This window comes from Eptatretus burgeri, chromosome 3 (assembly GCF_056783735.1).
Source record: "Eptatretus burgeri isolate ZD-2024b chromosome 3, Ebu_testis_v1, whole genome shotgun sequence".
Taxonomy (NCBI): Eukaryota; Metazoa; Chordata; class Myxini; order Myxiniformes; family Myxinidae; genus Eptatretus; species Eptatretus burgeri.
Window position 1 is genome coordinate 38,008,201 of NC_140963.1, and position 22,364 is coordinate 38,030,564.

General features: G+C 43.0%; 1 protein-coding gene across 13 annotated transcripts in view; it reads left to right on the top strand.

The window, feature by feature from the left end:
• The window catches only part of LOC147029707 (NGFI-A-binding protein 1-like), a 60,489-nt gene that overhangs the window by 27,078 nt on the left and 11,047 nt on the right, over positions 1–22,364 (top strand). For 7 of the 13 annotated variants that reach the window (XM_085872961.1, XM_085872962.1, XM_085872960.1 and 4 more), the window contains 6 exons: positions 3,837–4,927; positions 8,977–9,110; positions 9,238–9,340; positions 20,032–20,160; positions 20,390–20,552; positions 20,879–20,920. In XM_085872961.1, the coding sequence (XP_085729087.1) occupies positions 3,938–4,927; positions 8,977–9,110; positions 9,238–9,340; positions 20,032–20,160; positions 20,390–20,552; positions 20,879–20,920 (1,561 nt within the window). In that variant the 5' untranslated portion in view covers positions 3,837–3,937. The remainder of the gene's footprint in view (positions 1–3,836; positions 4,928–8,976; positions 9,111–9,237; positions 9,341–20,031; positions 20,161–20,389; positions 20,553–20,878; positions 20,921–22,364) is intronic. The other 6 variants (XM_085872963.1, XM_085872957.1, XM_085872959.1 and 3 more) reach the window with 4 other exon arrangements.

A 22,364-nucleotide genomic window follows, 5' to 3' on the forward strand; every position in this document is an offset into this window, starting at 1 on the left:
GCGGATGGTTACCGAGGCCCGTCGGTCCAAATGAACAATTTACTGCCTCGCTAATTCTCAACACACACCGTGCTAAGCCAATAAAAAGAAATGACAGGGAACGAGCTGGGACATTCAACAATAGGGAAACTTATTTACAATAATCAGGGGACGAGGGGAGCACGTAAGGGCAGAGTTATCCGAATAAAGAAGGGAATCAAATGTACAAGCAATTCCTTAAACAATTCTACTTAGAGACAGGGCCCACGGACATACACACGCACACATAAATACCCCAGAAAGAGATGGACCTCGAAGAGTCTGCATTTTGTTAAGAGCGTTCATTGAAAACCGTTCAACAGAGGAAATTGAAACTTTACCACATGTGATATGGTGGTCACTCTTTTAAGGTCAACATCAGCCAAAGGTCAGCTTAGACAAATTTCTAAAATCTTCAATTTTCATCCAATTGATTAGAAATTTGAACAGCATTTTCATATTACCTCACTGAATTCAACCACAATTATTTTTGAGGTCAACATAGGCCAAGTTTCTAAAATTGTAAATTTTCATCCGATTGACTTGAAATTTGAACAGGATTTGCATATCAGGTCACGAAGTTCAACCACCAACTATTTTTGATGTCAACACAGGCTAAATTTCTGAAATCCTCAATTTTCATCCAATTGACTTGAAATTTGAACAGGATTTATATTAAGATAACCATCATGCGTGACGTGGTCTGGCAGCCATATTGGATCTCAGGGGAAATATTTGAGAATTTTCATAGGGGAAACCGCTTAACCGATCAATGCGAAATTTAACTAATTGATCAACTTCCCATGGGAAATTTGGTTTGATAAAGATGACGTCATCCGTCACGTGGTCTGGCAGCCTTATTGGAAGAAAGGAAAAAAAAAAAACCCCTTAAAAAAAAAAAAAACGAGTTGACTGGCACCAAGCCCTTGTCAAGACTGTGTGGGGTATGTATTGTGTGAATACCATCTAGTTTTTTTTTTTTTAATAGGAAATCGGCAAAGCCTAGAAACGAGCGAAACAACAGGGTGGATTTTAAGGTTCTTCTTCATTTTCTTCATTATCTGCTCGAGCGTGCGTGAAAGAAAACTGATTTTATCTCCAGTTTATCCCAGTTGTCTTTATTGGTTTCTGGTGTACAAAAGATATTGGAAAATGACAATTGCTTTTCCTTTTATTTTGCCGAAGAGACCCAAACACTGTGGAATTCTAGGGTTTCTTCTTCTTCTTGTTCTTCTTCTTCTTCTCTTCTCCTTCTCCTTCTCCTCCTCCTTCTTCTTCTTCCTCCTTCTCCTTCTCCTTCTCCTCCTTCTCCTCCTTCTCCTTCTCCTTCTCCTCCTTCTCCTTCTCCTCCTTCTCCTCCTCCTCCTCCTTCTCCTTCTCCTCCTCCTCCTCCTCCTCCTTCTCCTCCTTCTCCTCCTCCTCCTCCTTCTCCTCCTCCTCCTCCTTCTCCTCCTTCTCCTTCTCCTCCTTCTCCTTCTCCTCCTTCTCCTTCTCCTCCTCCATCTCCTCCTCCTCCATCTCCTCCTTCTCCTTCTCCTTCTCCTCCTTCTCCTTCTCCTCCTTCTCCTTCTCCTCCTTCTCCTTCTCCTCCTCCTTCTTCTTCTTCTCCTTCTCCTCCTTCTCCTTCTCCTCCTCCTTCTCCTCTTCCTCCTTCTCCTCCTTCTCCTCCTTCTCCTCCTCCTTCTCCTCCTTCTCCTTCTCCTTCTCCTCCTCCTTCTCCTTCTCCTCCTTCTCCTTCTCCTCCTTCTCCTTCTCCTCCTTCTCCTTCTCCTCCTTCTCCTTCTCCTCCTCCTCCTTCTCCTCCTCCTCCTTCTTCTCCTCCTTCTCCTTCTCCTCCTTCTTCTTCTTTTCCTTCTCCTCCTTCTCCTTCTCCTCCTCCTTCTCCTCTTCCTCCTTCTCCTCCTTCTCCTCCTCCTTCTCCTCCTTCTCCTTCTCCTTCTCCTCCTCCTTCTCCTCCTCCTCCTTCTCCTCCTCCTCCTTCTTCTCCTTCTCCTTCTCCTCCTTCTCCTTCTCCTCCTTCTCCTTCTCCTTCTCCTTCTCCTCCTTCTCCTTCTCCTCCTTCTCCTTCTCCTTCTCCTCCTTCTCCTTTTCCTCCTTGTCCTCCTTCTCCTCCTCCTCCTTCTCCTCCTCCTTCTCCTCTTCCTCCTTGTCCTCCTTCTCCTCCTCCTCCTTCTCCTCCTTCTCCTTCTCCTCCTTCTCCTTGTCCTCCTTCTCCTCCTCCTCCTTCTCCTCCTTCTCCTTCTCCTCCTTCTCCTTCTCCTCCTTCTCCTTCTCCTCCTTCTCCTTCTCCTTCTCCTTCTCCTTCTCCTCCTTCTCCAAGTTTGTAATCACGATTCATTCATGCATGTGCAACACGTGATTGCAGCACGTGGTTTCTGGAAACACAGCTGGACCGCTAATGCAGTGCTTTGTTTCGGATGCCGGCGATAACTCGACCATTCTTTGCCGGATAACGTGGGATCTTTAATTACCACCAACTAATGACTCATTCCATCTCATATCACCAGAGGCCTCCCAGTTGACCCCCAAAGATTTACTTTAAACTTTCATAAAATAGTTCCCAGGTATCAAAATGAAGCTGCGTAACATTTTAGGTCCATAGATGCGGTCAACTCCGAGATATTGAGGGTTGAAAATGTGGTTGTGGCCCTATTTTTATGGTCGTTGCAAGCATCACAAAATGAACGGCTACTTTTAAACTCCCACAACTTTTTAAATATTAATGCTAGAGCCTTGAAATTTTCAGAGATTATTCTTCTATAACTGCTCTATAAGGAACAAACATAAAACTGAGTACACCTCTTTTAAATTTTATCACCTGATCAGTTGAAATCCAGAAAAAAATGTTGGTTTTGTATGAAGACCCAACTTTGAGACCCCATATATTTTTATTGACCCATCCCAGAAGCTTGAATTTTTTTCAGGTAATAACTGTATGGTAGTAGTATTCAAATACATGTTTACTTTTCTTAATCAGTCATATATATATATATATATATATATATATATATATATATATATATATATATATATATATATATATATATATATATATATATATATTACAGTCATGATCCCTCAAAAATTAAAAATTTTCATTTTTCCCTGAAATTCAGGTGAGGATTGCAAATATACGACAAGGTATACCACTTCAAATTGTTCACCATTGGAAAGAGCATATTCAAGTTTACAAAAGTGTCAAATATCAGTGGTATTTATTTTTCAAAATTCTTTTTTGGAGTTGACCCCCGTTTCATTCCCTAGTCCCGACGGGGTTGGTACCTGAGGTCGTAGGGGTCAAAACAGAAGATTTTTTTTTAACTCAAAATTTGATATTGTGTCATTCCTGGTGTAACTGTTTGCCATCTTCCAGCCTTGCTTTAGGTGGGAACTGGGAAGCGTGGGGATTTGCGATGGTGCACCATTGACTTCACTGTAGTTGAGGTTGTTATGGTACTGGATTACTACGAGAATGTTATATCTGAAGTCACCTTGAGTGTTCATTCATACCGATGTCATGGCAAGCCTCGTAATGGTGAAGTGAAAGTGCAAGAGTTCGCTATTTTCTCTGCATGAGAAAAATTTATTTCTCCTGATAGGAATAGAGGAGCCATGGATTATAACAAAGTGTCCAAGTTTATCTGAAGCACTGGATCAGAGCAATCTTGTTGGATATGTTGTCATTTCGTTACCATGTTGTGTCTTGGTTCATCAAAATATACCCATTCTTCATGAACTTCAATATTGCACTTCCCTCTTCAAAAAATGTTTTTCTTACTCCTACCTCTCATCCTCCTCCTTTCTCCCCATCCTTCCAGTAGTCCATTGAGTGCTGCTCCACTGAGCTGAGCTGGCTCAGCACACACTCGAGAGGCAAGTAGCAGCAAGCCTCGGTGCAGAGGCTTCTTCAGCAACAGCTATGCCTTCCTTGGCTCCAGTCACACTGGGTGAGCTTCAACTGTACCGAGTGCTCCAGAGAGCCAACCTGCTCTTGTACTATGAGACATTTGTTGCACAGGGGGGCGATGATGTCCAACAACTTTGTAACGCTGCTGAGGATGAATTTTTGGAGATCATGGCATTGGTCGGTATGGCCAGAAAGCCGCTTCATGTGCGGCGTCTGCAGAAGGCCCTCCAAGAATGGGTTGCCAATCCAGGCAGCTTCAGCCAGCCCCTTGGACGATTACCTTCTGCGAGTATTGCACTGGCCCGTCTGCAAGATCTCACACCAGCTGCTATTGCTGGACCGAACCCTGTTAGTTCAGCGTTGGAGTCTCAGATTCAGCTTGCGCAACGACTACCAGGTGGTGGCAGTGCTGGACTCTTACGTTTGTATATAGGTCCCGATGGCTCACCGTCCCTTTCTGGTCTTCCACAGGTACTCGCTGCATTCGGAAAAGCACAAGGACCTATGATAAATCATCCTCGCCTTCCTTTGGTAATTCCTACTGTACATAAAGTAATACCAGTGCATTCAGGAGGACAAAATGGGAGTCGTATTTTGTTGGGCAGCAGTACCGGTGTCCAGGTCTTGTCACCGGCAGATTCGGGCTGCCGCTCTGCTGATGAAGGCCAAAGCCCCCCAATGTCGCCGCTGCTGCCCCCGCCTCCTCACACTATTGCCTCTGCTGCTGAGGCAGCAGGTGGCCTTTTGGATGAAGCGACAATCCGGGCACTAAGTGAGTGTGCAGAAAAAAAGCTGAAGGGTCGGACACTTCGCCCACCTCCGTCGCCTGCTGAACTGCACGAGTTACTACGAAGTGATCGAAAACAGGGTAAATCTCTGGCACACATTGCTGACATGACCCATGGAGACCCACGGCGTATAGAGGAGATTCGTAAATTCAGCGCCATCTACGGTCGCTTTGACTCGAAGCGCAAGGATGGTCGGCAACTGACTTTGCATGAGGTACAGCCTTTTTGTTCTTTTTGCCATGTTGTCCCCCTCCATTGCAACATGACTCTTTTTTTAAATATTTCGGGGGCATTTATGACAACAATGTCGTTTTAATTCTTCATTTTTTTTTGACAAAAAACTCATATTCATTTGAGTGAACACTTTTATTTCAATATTAACAGCAAAGATACTGCATTTGAACCAATGTACTTCTCATTGCTTTACTTATTTTATAAAATTCAACTTTGGAGTTTGATAATCCCTAATATTTTTATCGAGGTTTATTTGGTCATTCTTTTGATGTTAGTAGAAAACTATTAGTCAGAAAATAGGAGTGTTATTAAGTGGAATTTTTATGAGAGCATAGGTCATGTTTAACAAGGCCCTTCAAGAGTTATCTCTGAAAATGGATTTTGGTATACCTGGTGTGCAGTTGTAGAAAGACGAGTGAAACGTTTTTTGAGGGTATAATACAAGAAATTAAAGGAGTCTGGGAGGGACATTGTCAAGAAGGTGGCAATTGCTTTTTCACAAGGAAACTACGTCTCTGAGAGATGTATTTGACGAGCCGTCACCATCACTTTTAGAAAGGAGATGGGGTTTTTTTTGTTTGTTTCTTTGTTTTCTTGCGTACACTGTCCTAGGCTCGTATGAGAGCAAACACACAGAACGTACAACAAGGGGAGCAGCTGATAAGAGGGGTGGCAGAGGGAAAGACAAAACAGTGGGGAACAGACATGAGATCTGTGGAAGTGAGAGGGATGGGGCATGGTTACACAGGGTAAACAAGATGGACACTACAGGGAATTTAAGGAAGGAAAGCAGGGAATTTGATTGAAGAAGGTGGGTTTGGGGTGGATTTACGGGGAGTAGAAAAGATCGTGGTTTTGGATGGGGGGAAAATAAGAGATGGTGGTGAAGAGCTGTTTTGAAGACCTGGAGGAAGAGTGGGATTGAAGAGAGTGTTTGGAGTTTGTTCCAAAGGTGGGAAAAAGAGGAATGTAAGAGTGAAGGTGAGCAGTGATTTGTAATTTTGGTAGCTTTTTCCAGAAGGCGGTTGCTGGCGGACCTTGAGTGCCCTGCGGAAATATGGGGGAAATATCTCGGACAGAGCGGGGGGAGGGGAGGGGCGAGGCCGGAGAAGAGATGGCAGAAGACAGAAAGACCACCAACCTGCCTGCGGCGAGAAAGTGAGAGGCTCAAAGACAGCCTCATTGCGGGAGATACCAATGATCCTAAATGCCTTGGTTTCCACAGCGTGAAGCCGAGAAAGGTGAGGCGGGAGCACCAACCCAGAGGTGAGAGCAGTACTCCATCAGGCTGTGGACGGAAGCTTTGTGTATGCCAAGGAAAGACTTTGCATGACGGAGGATGCCCAGTCGGCGACTGGCTTTGGAAGCCAACTTGGAAATGTGTCTTTCCCAGGAAAGATCATGGCAGATAGTGAGAACCAGAAGCTTGAATGAACGGACTTCTTCAAGAAGATTGTTGAGAAAGTATATTGGGGGTGGGCGGGGGGGGGGTTCCAGGCGGTCCTTTCGAAGAGACATGGTGAAAGTGTGACATTTGTCAGGATTGAAAGACATGTTCCATGTGTTGTATCAGCTTGTGATTTCACCCAGATCTGCAGAGAGTGAAGAGGCTGCTGCTTGCCAATCTGAGGGATGACAGATTGTAAGGCAGAGGGTGGAGTCATCAGCAAAGAGATAAAGGGGATTTTACAGAGAGTCAGAGTGATCATTGATGAAAACCAGAAAAGGAACAGGGCCCAGAAAACTGCCTTGAGGAACTCCAGTCTGGACAGGACGAGACGATGAGAACTCAATTAAGGGCAACATGGTTGCGACAGAAGAGGAAGTCTGCGAGCCATTAGTGGAGTTGTCCTTGGATACAATTGGAAGAGTTTGGTGAGTTAGATTGGAAAGTTAAACCTTGATATTTGCAAGATTATGCTTTTTGGATTTCCTAAGGATGGATGCACAATTTCAGTGAGCCTTATGAAGTGAATAAAGCTGCTCTCAGTCTTGTTAGCCTTCCATGTCGAGAAAGCAAGCTGTTTGATCTTAACAGCATCTCCATAGTATTCAGTGTGATCGGGCTGAGAGGTTGGATCGAAGAGAGCCACAGATGGCATGGGATAAACCTGTGCATGTGAGAGGGTCTGCTTTTGTGAAACTATTCCCAGACCAAATATTTATCGGATGCTGTGTAGATGGCAGGCCATTCCCTTTGTGAGCGGCCACCTGTGTGAACAGCCATATTCTGCGGCATTGAGTTTACTCCTTCACAATAGCCAGATAGATATGGCTTTGACAAGAACATGGGCAGAGGAGGTTCGTCATGAATCAAAAGTTCGTCATGAGAAAGAGAGAACCAGAGAGGGAGAAATAACAAACCAACCAGAAAGAACCAGTTGAAAAGAAAATCTGGGTTGGGTAAGTTTACTGCTGGTGTCAATCTCACAGAGTTGCTTCAGGGCTTTGATGCAATGTCATGGCTTGTTGCAGGGTTGACACCAGTTAGCTGGTGTGGTGACAGGTCAGATAGCTGCAGGTGAGGAACAGAGTTTGGCTGGATGGTTACGAGTGGATCCATGTGAGAGGGAATAGATGTATATAGTGTGTGTGAGTGTAAGTGATCGGGGTTGGGGGGGGGAGGGGGGCGAGAAGGGGTTATTTTACACATTTAATTGTGCAGAATGGAATTATTTACATAGACAGTTATGCCATCATCAGGAGTGATGCGGGACCTGTCAACACAGAAGAGAAAGTAGCTATGGGGATAGAGAGGAATCGGAGACATACTGCAAGCCGTCCCGGTGGCAGGACGTGTGTATATATCTCAATACCATATCGTACATTTGTTCTGAGTGCTCTATGGTAACAGAAGGAGGAGAGGAGAGAAGATTGGGACCATACTCTGTGCAGTGCGTTAGTGCTGCTTAAGCAATCTCCTTGGGTATTGGGTACAATCCTCGACGGGTCGCCACTCTGACACAGTGTACCAGCAAGCTGGCACTCATTTTTGCCGACCTCGGAAGGATGACAGGTCGAGTTAACCCCACCTGGTATTAATTCAACAGCTGAGTGGGATTCAAACTCAGGACCCGAGGATCCAAAGCCCGCCACCCTAACCATTAAGCCAACACCAGGCATGTAACAGAAGAAAAGTGGTTAAAAACAAAATAGGCCACAGTGCTGTCTGTGATGAGTGTTATGGGTCTTGTGCCTCGGTCTCATCACCAGATATGACATTAATGTTGAGCACTGAGTGCTTTAGTTCTCTCCATCAGTGTACAGCGCGACAACTTCGACATTATTTTCTTGTTCAGAAATTCCTTGTCTTTTATCCGGTGTATTTCCTGTTGCTTTTGCAAAGTGTTGTGCCTTGTGTCGGGAACATGTCACAATATATGGTTTCTTGTATAGCAAAATTGTAACAAAATACCAATAGTTTTACATGCTCGTTTACTGTTTCATCTTCAGAATATCAATGCAAATGTTTTTCTGTAATTTCAAAAAAACAACAACATATTCTGCACTATTTTGGGGTTTTTGTACTGATGTCCCCCAGTTAAAAAATATAAATATTTGTAATCAATATTTAGGCTCATGGAAGAGTGAGAAGACAAAGGGCAAACAGATTACTGATCGGACTTGGAAAAAATACTATCTCTCTCTAATTGCACCTTTCCATGCATTCGGAAAATGCTCTGCTGACTTGTCGGGCATCTTCTTCTTACTGTTTTTTTTTTTCTTTTTTGTTAAGGGGCTTTTTCAGTTTGTTTGTTTTTGTTTTTTTTCCAGTGAATCACCTTGTTGGAAAATTTAACATTCCTGAATTGAGCAAAATTTCATTGTTTGTGTCGGCATCTCATAGTTTAATAATTGAAGAGTGCTATGTATGGCCACAAATGATTTCGTCGATTCTTCCATTGTCAAGAAAGACAGAAACAAAAGTGTATTTCAACCTGAAAACTTGCTCGTTCTGATCCGTGAGCACCATTTTCGTGATGCTTACAGGCTTTATGAACTTTGGCCGTTCATCACTGTGCACAACAGGTGACCGTGAATGAAGCGGCCGCTCAGTTGTGTCTTCTTGATGAATCCCTGCTGGTGCGCCGTGACGAACTGTTCCCGTTTGCACGGCAGGTTGTCCGTCTGTCTGGCTACCACTTCAGCCACAAGCCTTCAAAGTATACCCCAGTACAACAAACCGATCGTGATGCACAAGTCTTAAATGATTCGCTCTGTCATTATTAAATGATGCGCTGTCATCTCGTGCTTCAATGGGGCATCCTCTTGTGATCCTTTCACAATCAGGTCCAAGCTTCTGGAAAGTGCCGGATCCATTATGGCAAAGAAGGGAAGTGGAAAGATGGATCTTCGGAGCGCGCAGGCCGAGCTTGCGAGACTTACGAGGCAGGTAAGGACGGTTGGAGTAAACAGATGTTGTCGTACCTCTGGAGGCCTTGAGGTGTTTCAATGTTCCAGCCGATTTGCACGTACGTCATCATTGGTTTGTTGCGAATGTTGGAGTTTTTTTTTTTTTCATCAGATACTTGTTAAAAGAAAATATTTTTGGATCAAAAAAACGCCACTTTGGATTTGGGCACAGTCATCGCTGCCTTTTTCAAACCCATTAATTGCTTATTCAACATGATTCATATTAACATTCATATTCAACATGATAATACTTAACTGGTGAAAGTCACAGTTTATTACCTTCGCATTCTGCGAAAGGTTATGTTTTGGTCGGCGTGTATTTATTTATTTGTAATCTTGTGATTTGTATAACTCAAAAAGTATTAAACCGAATTGCATGAAATTTGGTGGGATGATTGGTTATTAGCCAGGAAGCATTCGATTAGATTTTGGGATCGTTCGGGTCAAAGGTCAAGGTCACGAAAAGGTCAAAATCGTCTTTTTACGATAACACGGTCAATTTTTATTCAATTTGCATGCAACTAACGCCAAAATGTTCAGAATTCAACGCCTCATCTTGTGATATGCAATATGACACAATGACGCCCATACTCTTGTTACCGGTTAGGGGTCAAAGGTCAGGGGGGTCACGACCTTGAAAAATATGCGGTTTTTGTCATAACGCGGTCAATTCTTGTCCGCTTTACATGAGCCCAGCACCAAAATGTTCAGAATTTAATGCCCAATCTTGTGACACAATGACGTCATAACACATGTCACCGGTTGGGGTAAAATGTCGGGAGGGGGGTCACGCCCTTGAAAAATATGCGGTTTTCGGCATAACTCAGTCAATTCTTATTCGATTTGCATGAAACCAGCATCAAACGAGATTACCTTTTCTTGTTGAAACGTTGTATTCACCGAGCTTGCGAGTGAAGACTCGCCAAAACGACGTGAGTTGATTGTTGTTTAGTCCGTAGCCCCTGAAAGTCGGGGGGGGTCATGACATTATAGATATGTGGTTTGTGTCATAAGACCATTCATATGAAACCAGTTCCCCACACTCATACCAAGAACAAAAAAAGTAGTGGCGGCGAAGGTATGCGCTATATGAGTGCCCGTTCTAGTTTATTTATATACATGATCGAGGCTCATGGAAGAGCTCGAACAGAATTGAAGGAAACAAAATGGAAAGGGGGAAACCTCAACAGCAGAGTAGAAGTGAAAGTGAAAATGAGACCAAGGGAAGGGGGAGAGGGACACGAAGGAGAAAGTGGGGATAGAACAGAAAAGGAACAAACCATCCGATAACTAACAAACAAAGAGTGGTGAGAGAGAGAGGGGGAAAAAATCACAATGCACTTGAAAAAGGAAGTTCTTCAGAATGGCGTCACTTGGGGGTAGAAGAGATCATGAGCTTGGATGGGTAGTGGTGAGGTAGTGGTGAACATTCGTCTTGAAACCCTGGAGGGAAGAATGGGACTGAACGGACTGGGAAAGTTGGTTTCACAGGTGAGAGAAACGAGGAACAAATGAGTGGAGGTGAGCAGTGAGCCTGTTGGAGTTGAATGAGCTCCAAATTGTGAATGCCATTTGTTTGATGCAGTCCAGTACAGGAGGCAGATAGTAATTATTTACTGCCTTGAATAACAGTAGTCCTTTTCCGTGTGTGTGTGTGTGTGTGTGTGTGTGTGTGTGTGTGTGTGTGTGTGTGTGTGTGTGTGTGTGTGTGTGTGTGTGTGTGTGTGTGTGTGTGTGTGTGTGTGTGTGTGTGTGTGTGCGCGCGCGTGCGCGCGTGTCAGCCACCCTTGTTAACGCTAATGACATGTACTTTTTGTGACATTCATTTTTTGTACATCATGGTTAATATTTCCTTTTCTTTGACCCCCACCCCTCCCAAACCTGCAAACCACCCCAATCTCATTTCGTTGCACGCATTTATGTTTTAATGGGTGGACAATGAGTGCATGGATTTTGATTTGTAGGGATGGTCGGATGTTGTGTACTTGTAATGACTTGTTTTGTTTGGTTAAGGAGTACTGCAGCTCTTTGTACCATCAATCATGTTGTCAAGTTCATTTTGTCTCCCCTTCTACATTGAAGGGAGATGTATTGTTTTTTTTCCCCCTTTTTCCTTCTCTCCTTCCTTCCTACAAATTACAAGCACTCACCATTCCTTCATCTCTATTCCCTTGTGTTTGAGTCGATAGAGATGAAAGTTGGCACAAAGGTGCTTTTAAACAGCCCGATAGGGATGCGTGGATAAATTTCGGATTGGTCGTTTTCGGGTCAAATTGTTTTGGATCAAAGGTCAAAATGAGTTGCTAAATTATGGCTTTTGGCTTGCCATGCCTCTATTTCAACCAATCCAGACAATAATTGGCAAAATTATACCTTATCAAAACATCTATAGATTGACGTTGACCCGCATTGGTTTGGTGATTTTCTTTATATCCTGTTGGCGGTCAAGGGTCAAATTCCGACGCAAAATCAACGTTTCTGGCCTGCCAAGCATTTATATTTCAACCAATCGAGACAAGACTTAAGACAAAAAAAAAACCTCACCAGAGCTCCTACAGACTAAAGCATGTTGACGTTTATCTGGTGTCTTCCTTTTTATTTTACAGGGGTCAAAGTGGATCAAAAGCGGGGAGACATTGCTTTAGCTTCTGAATGTCTGTGATTATAGTTGTATCATCGCTGATTACTGGACTGGAAATTGGCTTTTATATAAATGTAGTGGTTGAGTTTGTTGTTTTTTTTTCGGTCTGAGATTATTTTACACAAACTATGTCAATATCTCTTGTAAACAATTACAACCCTTCGTGGGAGTTTAAACCAGGTGGTGTAATGACAGGTTGTTTTGTTCAAAAGGGCAATTTGTAGGCCCCCACCTACATATGTACAGTATGTAAAAATGCCGGAATGCTTCTCACCCTCCCATGTCCACCTCTATATATGCCACCTACATCTTTCTTTCCTTCCCACACTCTATTCTTATTCCCCAATGCAACATCCTTTTCCTTTGTCTTTTGTCCATTTATTCCCCTTCCCATCATATTCGCTTCCCTGCATACTCGTTATGGTGCATAACCTGCCAGTCTGGGTTATTACAATTGTATTACCTGTGTCTGTTTCCATAAACCATAACAAAACAAGATTGTGTGTGTGTGTGTGTGTGTGTGTGTGTGTGTGTGTGTGTGTGTGTGTGTGTGTGTGTGTGTGTGTGTGTGTGTGTTTTGTCCCAAACAGTCGAGACCCTCTTTCAAAATTTTCACCTTTTGTTACCTTGTAACCTGCAATTAAATTGCATTAAATCAGACTTTTTCCACCTTTATTTACACATCATAACCCACAACTTCAACGTAAAAAATACAAATTCTACAAATGTTAGAAAATTAATTTTGAAAAACACCAAACTAGAATATCTTGATTGGATAAATGGCCACCCCCCTGAGTTCATACTATACTTGGTGGAAGCACCTTTGACAGTGATTGTGGCTGTGAGTCTGTTGGGATAGGTCTCCACCAACTTTGCACACCTTGATTGGGCAATATTTGCCCATTGTTCTGCACAAAACTGTTCAAGCTCAGGCAAGTTGCATGGGGAGCGTTGATGGAGAGCAATCTTCAAGTTATGCCACAGATATGAAATTGGATTCAGGTCGGGGCTCTGACTGGGCCACTGAAGGATATTTATCTTTTTGTTCCTTAGCCACTCCAGTGTAGCTTTGGCTGTGTGCTTCAGGTTATTGTCATGCTGAAAGGTGAACTTCTGCCCCAATTTCAGCATTCTTGCAGAGGTCAGCAGGTTTTCCTTTCGGATTCTTCTGTATTTTGCTCCATCCATTTTCCCTTCCATCATGACAAGTGCCCCATTCCCTGCTGATGAGAAACATCCCCATTTCCTGATGTTGCCACCACCATGCTGTATAGTCAGGATGGTGTTCTTTGGGTGATTTGCTGTGTTGGATTTGTGCCAAATGTGTAGGCCAAAAAGTTCCATCTTGGTTTCATCAGACTACAAAACTTTTTTCCACATGGCTTCAGAATCTCTGGAGTGGTTTGATGTTTTTGAGTTTTTTTTGCATACCTCAAACGGGACTCAAGGTGGCCTTTTTTGAGTAATGGCTTCCTTCTTGTCTCCCTACCATACAGGCCAGACTTGTGGAGTGCTTGCGATGTTGTTTTCTCATGCACACAGTGACGAGGCTTTGCCATAAAGGTATGTACAGGATGTTTCAAATAGATTGATGCAAATTTGACTTCCTGCCATTTCTTTGTTTTTTAACCTATACCGTTTTCCCTTTCATGGCTTTGATGTTGTTATCCTGGTATTTGTTCCCTCGGATTTCTAGCTGTGTAGCTCAACTATGCCATTGACGGTGAAGCAGAAGACAAAAGTTGTGGCTCTTTGGTATGAGAATAAATCATACGTAGACACCCGCCAGAAAATATTTTTGTGGTTGTTGATTCCACCGTTCAAGTGGAAATGGGCTTCATCACTGAACCAGATCAGGTTGATCCAGTTTGGGTCCTGCTCCATCCTGTCACTGAGCCAATTGCACATATCAAGTCTCCTTCTCATGCCATCTTGACTCAGTTTATGCCTAATAGAGATTATGGATGGGAAAAGCTTCAGTTCTTTAGTGAGGATACACCAGACTGATGTTCGTTTGATGTCTCGCTCCTGGGAGCGCCGGCGGTGGGACTTCTTGGGACTGTCCACTGCAGAATCCTGCATGGCGTCGATGGTGGCTAGCTCTTGGTTACTGATGCTGGCCCACCACTGTTGCCCTTGCTCTGGTTGTGCACTGTACCCTTGTGCTCAAAATGTTTCACAGTACATTGAATGGCACAATTTGTGGGTCCATTACGTGTTCTGAGGTCGTATTCCCGGCAAAACCTCCAGCGGGTGTCGACATATGATTTAGTCTCATACCACAGAGCCACCACTTTTGTCTTCTGCTTCACTTTCAATGGCATAGTTGAGCTATGGAGCTAGAAATCCCAGGGAACAAATACCTCGATAACACCACCACATCCTGAAAAGGAAAACGGTATCGGTCAAAAAACAAAGAAATGGCAGGAAGTCAAAGTTGTATCAATCTTTTTGAAACACCCTGTAGCTCTTTCAAAGTTGCCAATGGCCTCTTTGTGGCCTCTCTGATCAGTCTCCTCCTTGCTTGGTCATCCAGTTTGGAGGAACAACCTAATCTAGGCAGGGTCTTGGTGATACCACATGCCTTCCACTTCTTAATTTTTCTCTTGACTGTGCTCCAAGGGATATTCAAGTCCTTTGAAATATATTTTATCCATCCCCTGATTTGTGCCTTTCCACAACTTTATCCCGGAGGTCTTTTGAAAGCTCCTTGGTGCTCATGGTTGAGTCTTTGCTGTGAAATGCACTACCCAAGAGAAGAAGCCCATAGGAACGGCTGATTTTTATTCTGAAATCGTCAGATTTGCTACAATTTAACACAGGCAGAGGCCAATTAACTTGGTGTGAGATTTTTGAAGGTGATTGGTTCTACCTGAGCTGATTTACAATTGCTATTATAAGGGGGGTGGACACTTATCCAACCAAGATATTCTAGTTCTGTATTTTAAATTAATTTTCTTAAATTTGTAGAATTTGTGTGTGTTTGTGTGTGTGTGTGTGTGTGTGTGTGTGTGTGTGTGTGTGTGTGTGTGTGTGTGTGTGTGTGTGTGTGTGTGTGTGTGTGTGTGTGTGTGTGTGTGTGTGTGTGTGTGTGTCCATAACAACAAAACCATAAAACCTAGCAAGCTGAAACTGAATGCACACAAAGAATACTCCAAGGAAGTGCAAGAGTAAAAATTGGGTGTTTAGGTTAATTAAAACATCCCTTTTGAAGACATTTAATGGCCTTATTTAATTATATCCTTCATCAGGAGATCCTCATTGTCTGAAGTTTCCTGGGTAACCTCGCTGTGGTCTGAATCTGCCATGTTTTTTGGCCTGCTCAACCTCAACCTGATTTGGAACAGGCCGCAACAATTTCTTTACGATAAAGTTTTTATTTTTCACTTTCCTCACTCATATCAAATGCCTGTTCATCATAGCTATGAATCGTTGTGTACATCGCTTTTGTAAGTGCTATAAGTTTTCAAATTAGGAGCTTGGAGTGATTTCATGCTTTATATGAGATTATTTTCCACGATGTGCTCTCACGGACGAATTAAAGTATATCATCGATATACTTTAATTAGTCCACTTTTTAGGATCAGATATCGTCCAGATTAAATCAGTGTCAATCTGTTGTGAAATCTGATAATTTAAAGAAATAACGAGTCTTATAACAAAGCTGATATACCTATTTACTTTAAGCAAGCAAGGCTATGTTCCTTGCTCCATACATACACAAGAAAATGTGCAAATTGCAAATAATTAAATTTATCTTTGGAGAATTATATTGAGTGAACAAATTAACCAGCTTCGTTGAGCTATGTCATTTCAGGCATTCACTGCTCGACCACACACCCTGTCCCCAGAGGGACTGCCGATACATAGCATCTGCCAGATCTATGTACATTTTCGGTTGTTTCGCGAGGTGCTCCACAGGGAATGAAAGCAAATCTGGTAGTAAAAAAAGAAAAACGGACGTTAAAAAAAAAAAGTTATATTTGTGCAGACCGCGAACGATGTACCACGTGACGTGTGCACAGACAAGCAGGCAGAATGGCGGATTTTCTGCAAGGTTGATCTCACGGGCAATTTAACATTGCCGTATCTCCAAGGTTGTTCTGCATGAAAATGAAGTTCTGCATGATGATGAAGTGTGGATGAAGTCATTTTATTTCATAAGCTGCTGTGTGCGTGGTGAAGCCGGGCTTTAAAGTTAATGGGATCCTATATGGTATGCAGCGACAGCCTGGCCAGCCATTCCTTATCAACCATTCAATTGGAGTGCTTACATGAGTGCTTAAGCCACTTGCCGAGCGCCCGTTGTTTGTCGAAAGTGCTACGTTATTCTGAGTGAATCGTTCACTCTCTGTGGACGCTTTTTCCGCGCCACGTCATTCAGAGCGAGTGGTCCGTGCTCCGTCACCCTGAGCGAGTGGTCCGTGCTCCGTCACCCTGAGCGAGTGGTCCGTGCTCCGTCACCCTGAGGGAGTGGTCCGTGCCCCGTCACCCTGGGCGAGTGGTCCGTGCCCCTCACCCTGGGCGAGTGGTCCGTGCTCCATCACCCTGATTTCCATCAAATGGGTTTCAGACATTCATTATTTTGTTTCCATCTTCACTGTTATTCTATGTAGAATCATTTTGATGTTACGGTATGAATCGTAATTAACGGTCCCCGGCATGTCTGCCTTCCCTTCCTCTCACCTCACACTGTCGTCACTTCCCCCACCTCTCCTCGCTTCCCCTCCACCTCTTCACTCTCCCCACTCTCTCCCTCTGCACCACCCCTCTCTTCCTCTTCCCCACCCCTCTCTTCCTCATCCCCACCCCTCTCTTCCTCATCCCCACCCCTCTCTTCCTCTTCCCCACCCCTCTCTTCCTCTTCCCCACCCCTCTCTTCCTCATCCCCACCCTCCCTTCCTCTTCCCCACCCCTCTCTTCCTCTTCCCCACCCCTCTCTTCGTCCTCTTCCCCACCCCTCTCTCCCTCTTTCCCTCATCTTTTTCTCCCTCCCCCCTTTAGTCTTATCATCAGCGAAGCGACGGGTGATATTTGCCCATGTGTAAATGGAGTTGGGGAAAAGTCTGATTTCATGCAATTTAATTCCAGGCTGTAAGACAAAAGGTGAAACTTTTGAAAGGGTTATAGACTTTCTACAGGCACTGTGTGTGTGTGTGTGTGTGTGTGTGTGTGTGTGTGTGTGTGTGTGTGTGTGTGTGTGTGTGTGTGTGTGTGTGTGTGTGTGTGTGTGTGTGTGTGTGTGTGTGTGTGTGTATGTATGTATGTATGTATGTATGTATGTATGTATGTATGTATGTATATGTATGTATATGTATGTATATATATATATATATATATATATATTAGCCTGGTGTTGGCACAGTGGATAGGGCAGCGGCTTGGGATCAAAAAGGTCTTGAGTTCAAGCCCCGTTGTGCCACTGAATTAATACACCAGGGGGTTGACTCAGCCTGTCATCCTTCCGAGGTCGACGAAGTGAGTACCAGTGTACTGGGCCGGTGTATACCCCAGTTAAAATAGGTGTACCATATCTGTGTCGTAAGAGGCGACCAGGGTTGCGTCAGGAAGGGCATCCGGCGTAAAACATGTGCCAAATCACTATGCGGATCATGCCGATGATCCGCTGTGGTGACCCTTAACGGGAGCAGCCGAAAGAAGAAGAAGAAGATATGTGTGTGTGTGTGTGTGTGTGTGTGTGTGTGTGTGTGTGTGTGTGTGTGTGTGTGTGTGTGTGTGTATATATATATGTGTATATATATATATATATATATATATATATATATATATATATATATATATATATATATATATATACATATATATATATATTTCTGTATTTATGTTTGTGAAATTGAGGCTGATTGAAGAGTGACGTGACAGAGGGTAAAAAGGCAGAGAATTAATTTGGACAGTTGAACACAATAAGCAAGGAAATGGAGTGGGAGGAGGGGAGGAAACCTGGTAAACCGGCAAGTAATAGGGGTATAGGGGAGTATCTACGGAGGGTATCCGTGCACCCCCTCCCCCCCCCCCCCCCAGGACTCTACCAAACCAACTTTTTCTTCTTTTTCCATAGCTTCCTTCTATGGTCCTATTACACATTTGAGATGTTAACAAAAAAAAATTCCTGGCACTCTGCAGATATTCAAGATGGCGTCCAAAATGGGTAAAATCATAGAATACAGTATATAACTTCTCAAAAATGTGGCAAATTGGAAAATAATCATTGGGATTTGGTTCCTCATCATTAGTTACTTGTTTCTGATAATTAATGGCTGTATACTGCTTTCTGCATTTTGGGTGGTATTAGGCCTCTGCTACAAACAAATCAAATCCTCCGATTCACCTTAAGAGCCACTCATGATTGTTCTCTTCTGCTATTTGCAGCACTTTCTGCCATCCATCATGTTCAAATGAAGAGGTTCCCTCCTTTGTGTCGATGCCTGCCTTTTTCACATGGATTCAGCCTTCAGTATTGCAGAAAATACAATCCGGTTCAAAAATGTTCTTTTCTGATGCTTCTTGCGCTTTATCCTTCCTTCTTGGCTGGAAGATGGTTCAGGAGCTTCAGGATCCTTAGATGGTTTGCTAGCTGTTAACCTATGTTGGTTCAGGGTAAATCTTTGGTGACATCCTCGGTGATAGCCCTCGTTCTCCTGGATATCATCAGGAATGCCCTGACAGATATCTGTCATTCGATGTGAAGAACCTGGTGGTTCAGCTAAGCGATGATCCTGTTTATTTTTGAGAAGTGCCAATCTATCATTTGGATTCGTCAAGTCTGAAAAATATGTGAACGATAAATGCTTTATTCCAGACATATGAATGACACAATGTTCCCGTTTGCGTTTTCTTTCCATTTCAACAACTTTCTTTTGACGATTACATGAAACTATTTCTTGCTTGTCTGACATCTGGACTTGTGATTTTGATCTTGACTAGCTACGGTCTTGCAAGGCTAACTAATCTAACCTGGAAAGAGAAAAAAAATACACATAAAAAGATTAGTACACATAATACTTGAGTGTGTGTGTGTGTGTGTGTGTGTGTGTGTGTGTGTGTGTGTGTGTGTGTGTGTGTGTGTGTGTGTGTGTGTGTGTGTGTGTGTGTGTGTGTGTGTGTGTGTGTGTGTGTGTGTGTGTGTGTGTGTTCTGGCTTTCAAATTGTCCACCATCTTCAATTCCAAGTACGATAACAACAATAAACATCCTTGATAAAAATTACAAGACGAATATTCCATGGTTCTGTCCCTCTATTATTATAACATTAATGATTATTTGAAACTGACATTTGATATCCACTATGATTTTACCATTTTTAAAACCATTTTGGACGCTGTCTTGAATAGCGCCAGAGTGCCGGGAATTTTTTTTTGTTAACATCTCAAATGTGGAATAGGACCATAAAAGGAAGCTAAAAAGTTGGTTTGATAGAGTCCTGGTGGGGGGGGGGGGGTGCACGGATACCCTCCATAGATATTTGACTAGTAGGTTAGGGTAGGGTTAATGGGGGTAGAAAATATCTCTGGTTGTGATGGGAGAGGACGACTTCGAGGGAAGAGTGCGATTAAACCGTTTCCGGGAGGAAATTCTATGATTTGAGAGAAAAGAGGAAGAGTGAAAGTGGGCAGAAATTTAGCATTTTTAGGTGTACATGCTTTTAATGCCTTGTCTGACATAATTCTGATTTCAACAATTTTTTTTTTTTTTAATTTTTAATTAATAGAATTTTATTTTTATTTCTTTCTTTTTAGTTTTTTTTGTTTCACCATTTCATAAACAAATCCCAAATTATGAAAATATACAAACTGGCTGACAATTTTTATTGTTTTGTTACCCCAGCATATCACGTAATTTGTCGATACAGCACATTGTATGTCGCTGACTCCTTATGCATAACTTTTTGTGAAGGTGCAACTCGTTTCAATCGGGCCAATTAGTGTTTTAGAATGATTTATGCATTAAATGATGTAGTTGAGCAATTAATGTTTTCCTCCTGTGATCCTACCCTGAATTTTTATTCCATAGGAGAGGCTCGGGGACATCCAGGAGCGACTGAGGGACATCAGACGGTCACTGGAGACCTTGCGGCAGCAGATGGGGGTTTTGGAAGGCAACCCAGCAGCAGGGCAGGATGAACCTCTCAACCAAATTAAGGTTATTACCGTACATGGATACTTGTATCAGCCAAAAGTCACAAACTCGTGATTTTTGATCAGAGTGTAAAGTACAATTAAAAGTATATTTTGATGAGAAATAGTTTGCCTTTTAGATCCTTGTTGGCATAAATGGTGTTTCCTCTGAACATTCTCCACCTTAACTATTTGCTTTATTTTCCCTTCAAAAACATTACTTTGCATACTTGTCGATGCACGATTGTGGGCAGATCGAGTTCCACAGGCTCGAGGTCGAACAGCAGGCCCTGAGACACGAACAAGCTGAAATAGCTCGTAAGCTACGAGAGCCCATGGGGGGCTGTGGCCCCAAGGAACAAGATGAGGGAGAGGATGACGAGGAGCTGTCAGACAGCAGCATGGAGGATGCTGGAGGTATTGTACAAAGATATGTGGGTCGTTGTGCCTTTTTATTTATTTTTCTTAATAATTGTCATTTTATAAATGTCTTTGGAGAACTGTAATTGTTTTTTTCCAGCAATTTAAAAGCTTCAAGGTGAATAACAAAATCTGTGAAAGATCCGTGATTGGCTGTGAAATTTTCCCACTTGATTGGATGTTGATCATTTCAATTTATTAATCACTCACATTTTTTATTTGCTTGAAAGCTTTTGAAGTTTATCAATTCCTTGTGATTAAAAGAATAAATATAACATTTGAGTGCAACTACCGAATTTAACATGAAGAAATGTATCTTCCAGGTGTAGATGTTGTGACGTCAAAATTGTGGTTCTTTCTCAAAGGCAACTTCTCAAATGTTTCTTTCATGCACTTTTTCACAATAAATAACACTTTCATTTAATGTTCACTCTTTCCAACCGTAAATGACTCGCCAGATTGCTTTGCATTGGCTTACCAAATGTTTTGGGTAGAGTGGATTGTGTAGGAAGATGTGCATGCATGCTGATTGATACAATATCATCACATGTCTCTCTCTTGTATACTAAGTCACATAAACTGATGTGCTATGAGAATGCATGTTCTGGCAATGTTCACCCATCGTTAGCTGGATATCAAACACCCTGTATTTGTTATGCCATAAACTTTTTTGAAATGAGCATATGATGAACATGCTAATTGCTAGGTGTTCATCATTTTCTGACCAAATATCGCTGTCATTCCAGACTGGTCATCAAACTACCCACCGGTCTATCTCCCTGGTCAGCCATTGGAAGAGGTTCCTTCCCTTGACTTTTTTATGCCTCGCCATCAGCCATCACTTCAACTGGGCCAATCGTATCGCAGAGCTGGCCTCCAAAGCCTACTGCAGACTGAGCATCTTCTGTTCAAAATAATTCCTTGAAAAATCAGAATTTATTCAGTCTACAAGGCACTTGCCAATGCCTCAATAGAGTACTGCTTTCCCCTCGTGCTGAGGGCTATCACCCCAGGATAATGTCTTTCCCGGATTCCATAGAATCTAAAGCTCTCAATATTATTGGAATCTCTTGCAATGAGGTTGAAGCACAAGGCCTGTTGCTCTCATGTTGCAGATAGGTTGGTGGCCTCTGTTTCTTACCGCCTTGCTTCTGCTCTAGCTCCCTCTGCTCTCTCAGCCCTCCAACCCTTCCCCTCTCCCCCAGAATGCATGGATTCTACCAGTTACCCCCTCCTGGTTAAACTCATAAAATCTAGGCTTACCGCACCTCAACTCTTTTATTCCTCTTTTCTATCATTTGTGGAACCACCTTCCTGAGGCTGTTCAATTCCACTCTTCCATCCAGGTGGTGGATCCCTTTGGAGGGATGGCTTCAATCAAACAGTACACCTTATCTGTGCATAAGGGCTTTTTCATTGAATCAAGAAAAATAACTGAAGCTGAGCTGAAGGAGGATGGATGTCCAGTGTTCTCTTGTCACACTACAGCTGCATTTGAATGATGATATTATTGGACCTTATCGTGCTCAAGATAATATGAGGAAATGACTGCAGCAAAGCCTCTCAGCAAGGAGTGCATAACATAGTGTAGCATCGATGGCTCAACTAACGTCGAGCTCATTGTGGAGGGAGGGCGAAGTCCCGTGATGTCTCGAGTGGCTCAAATGAGGTGTTCCGAAGTGATGGTGGTGGCGCGCACATGGATCATGAGGAGAGACACGAGAACCCTTAAGCTTTTGAACCCAATGGGTTTATTTCCTGAACCGCTGTCAATAATAGAAAAAGAACCAGGGAGGATTGAACATGACT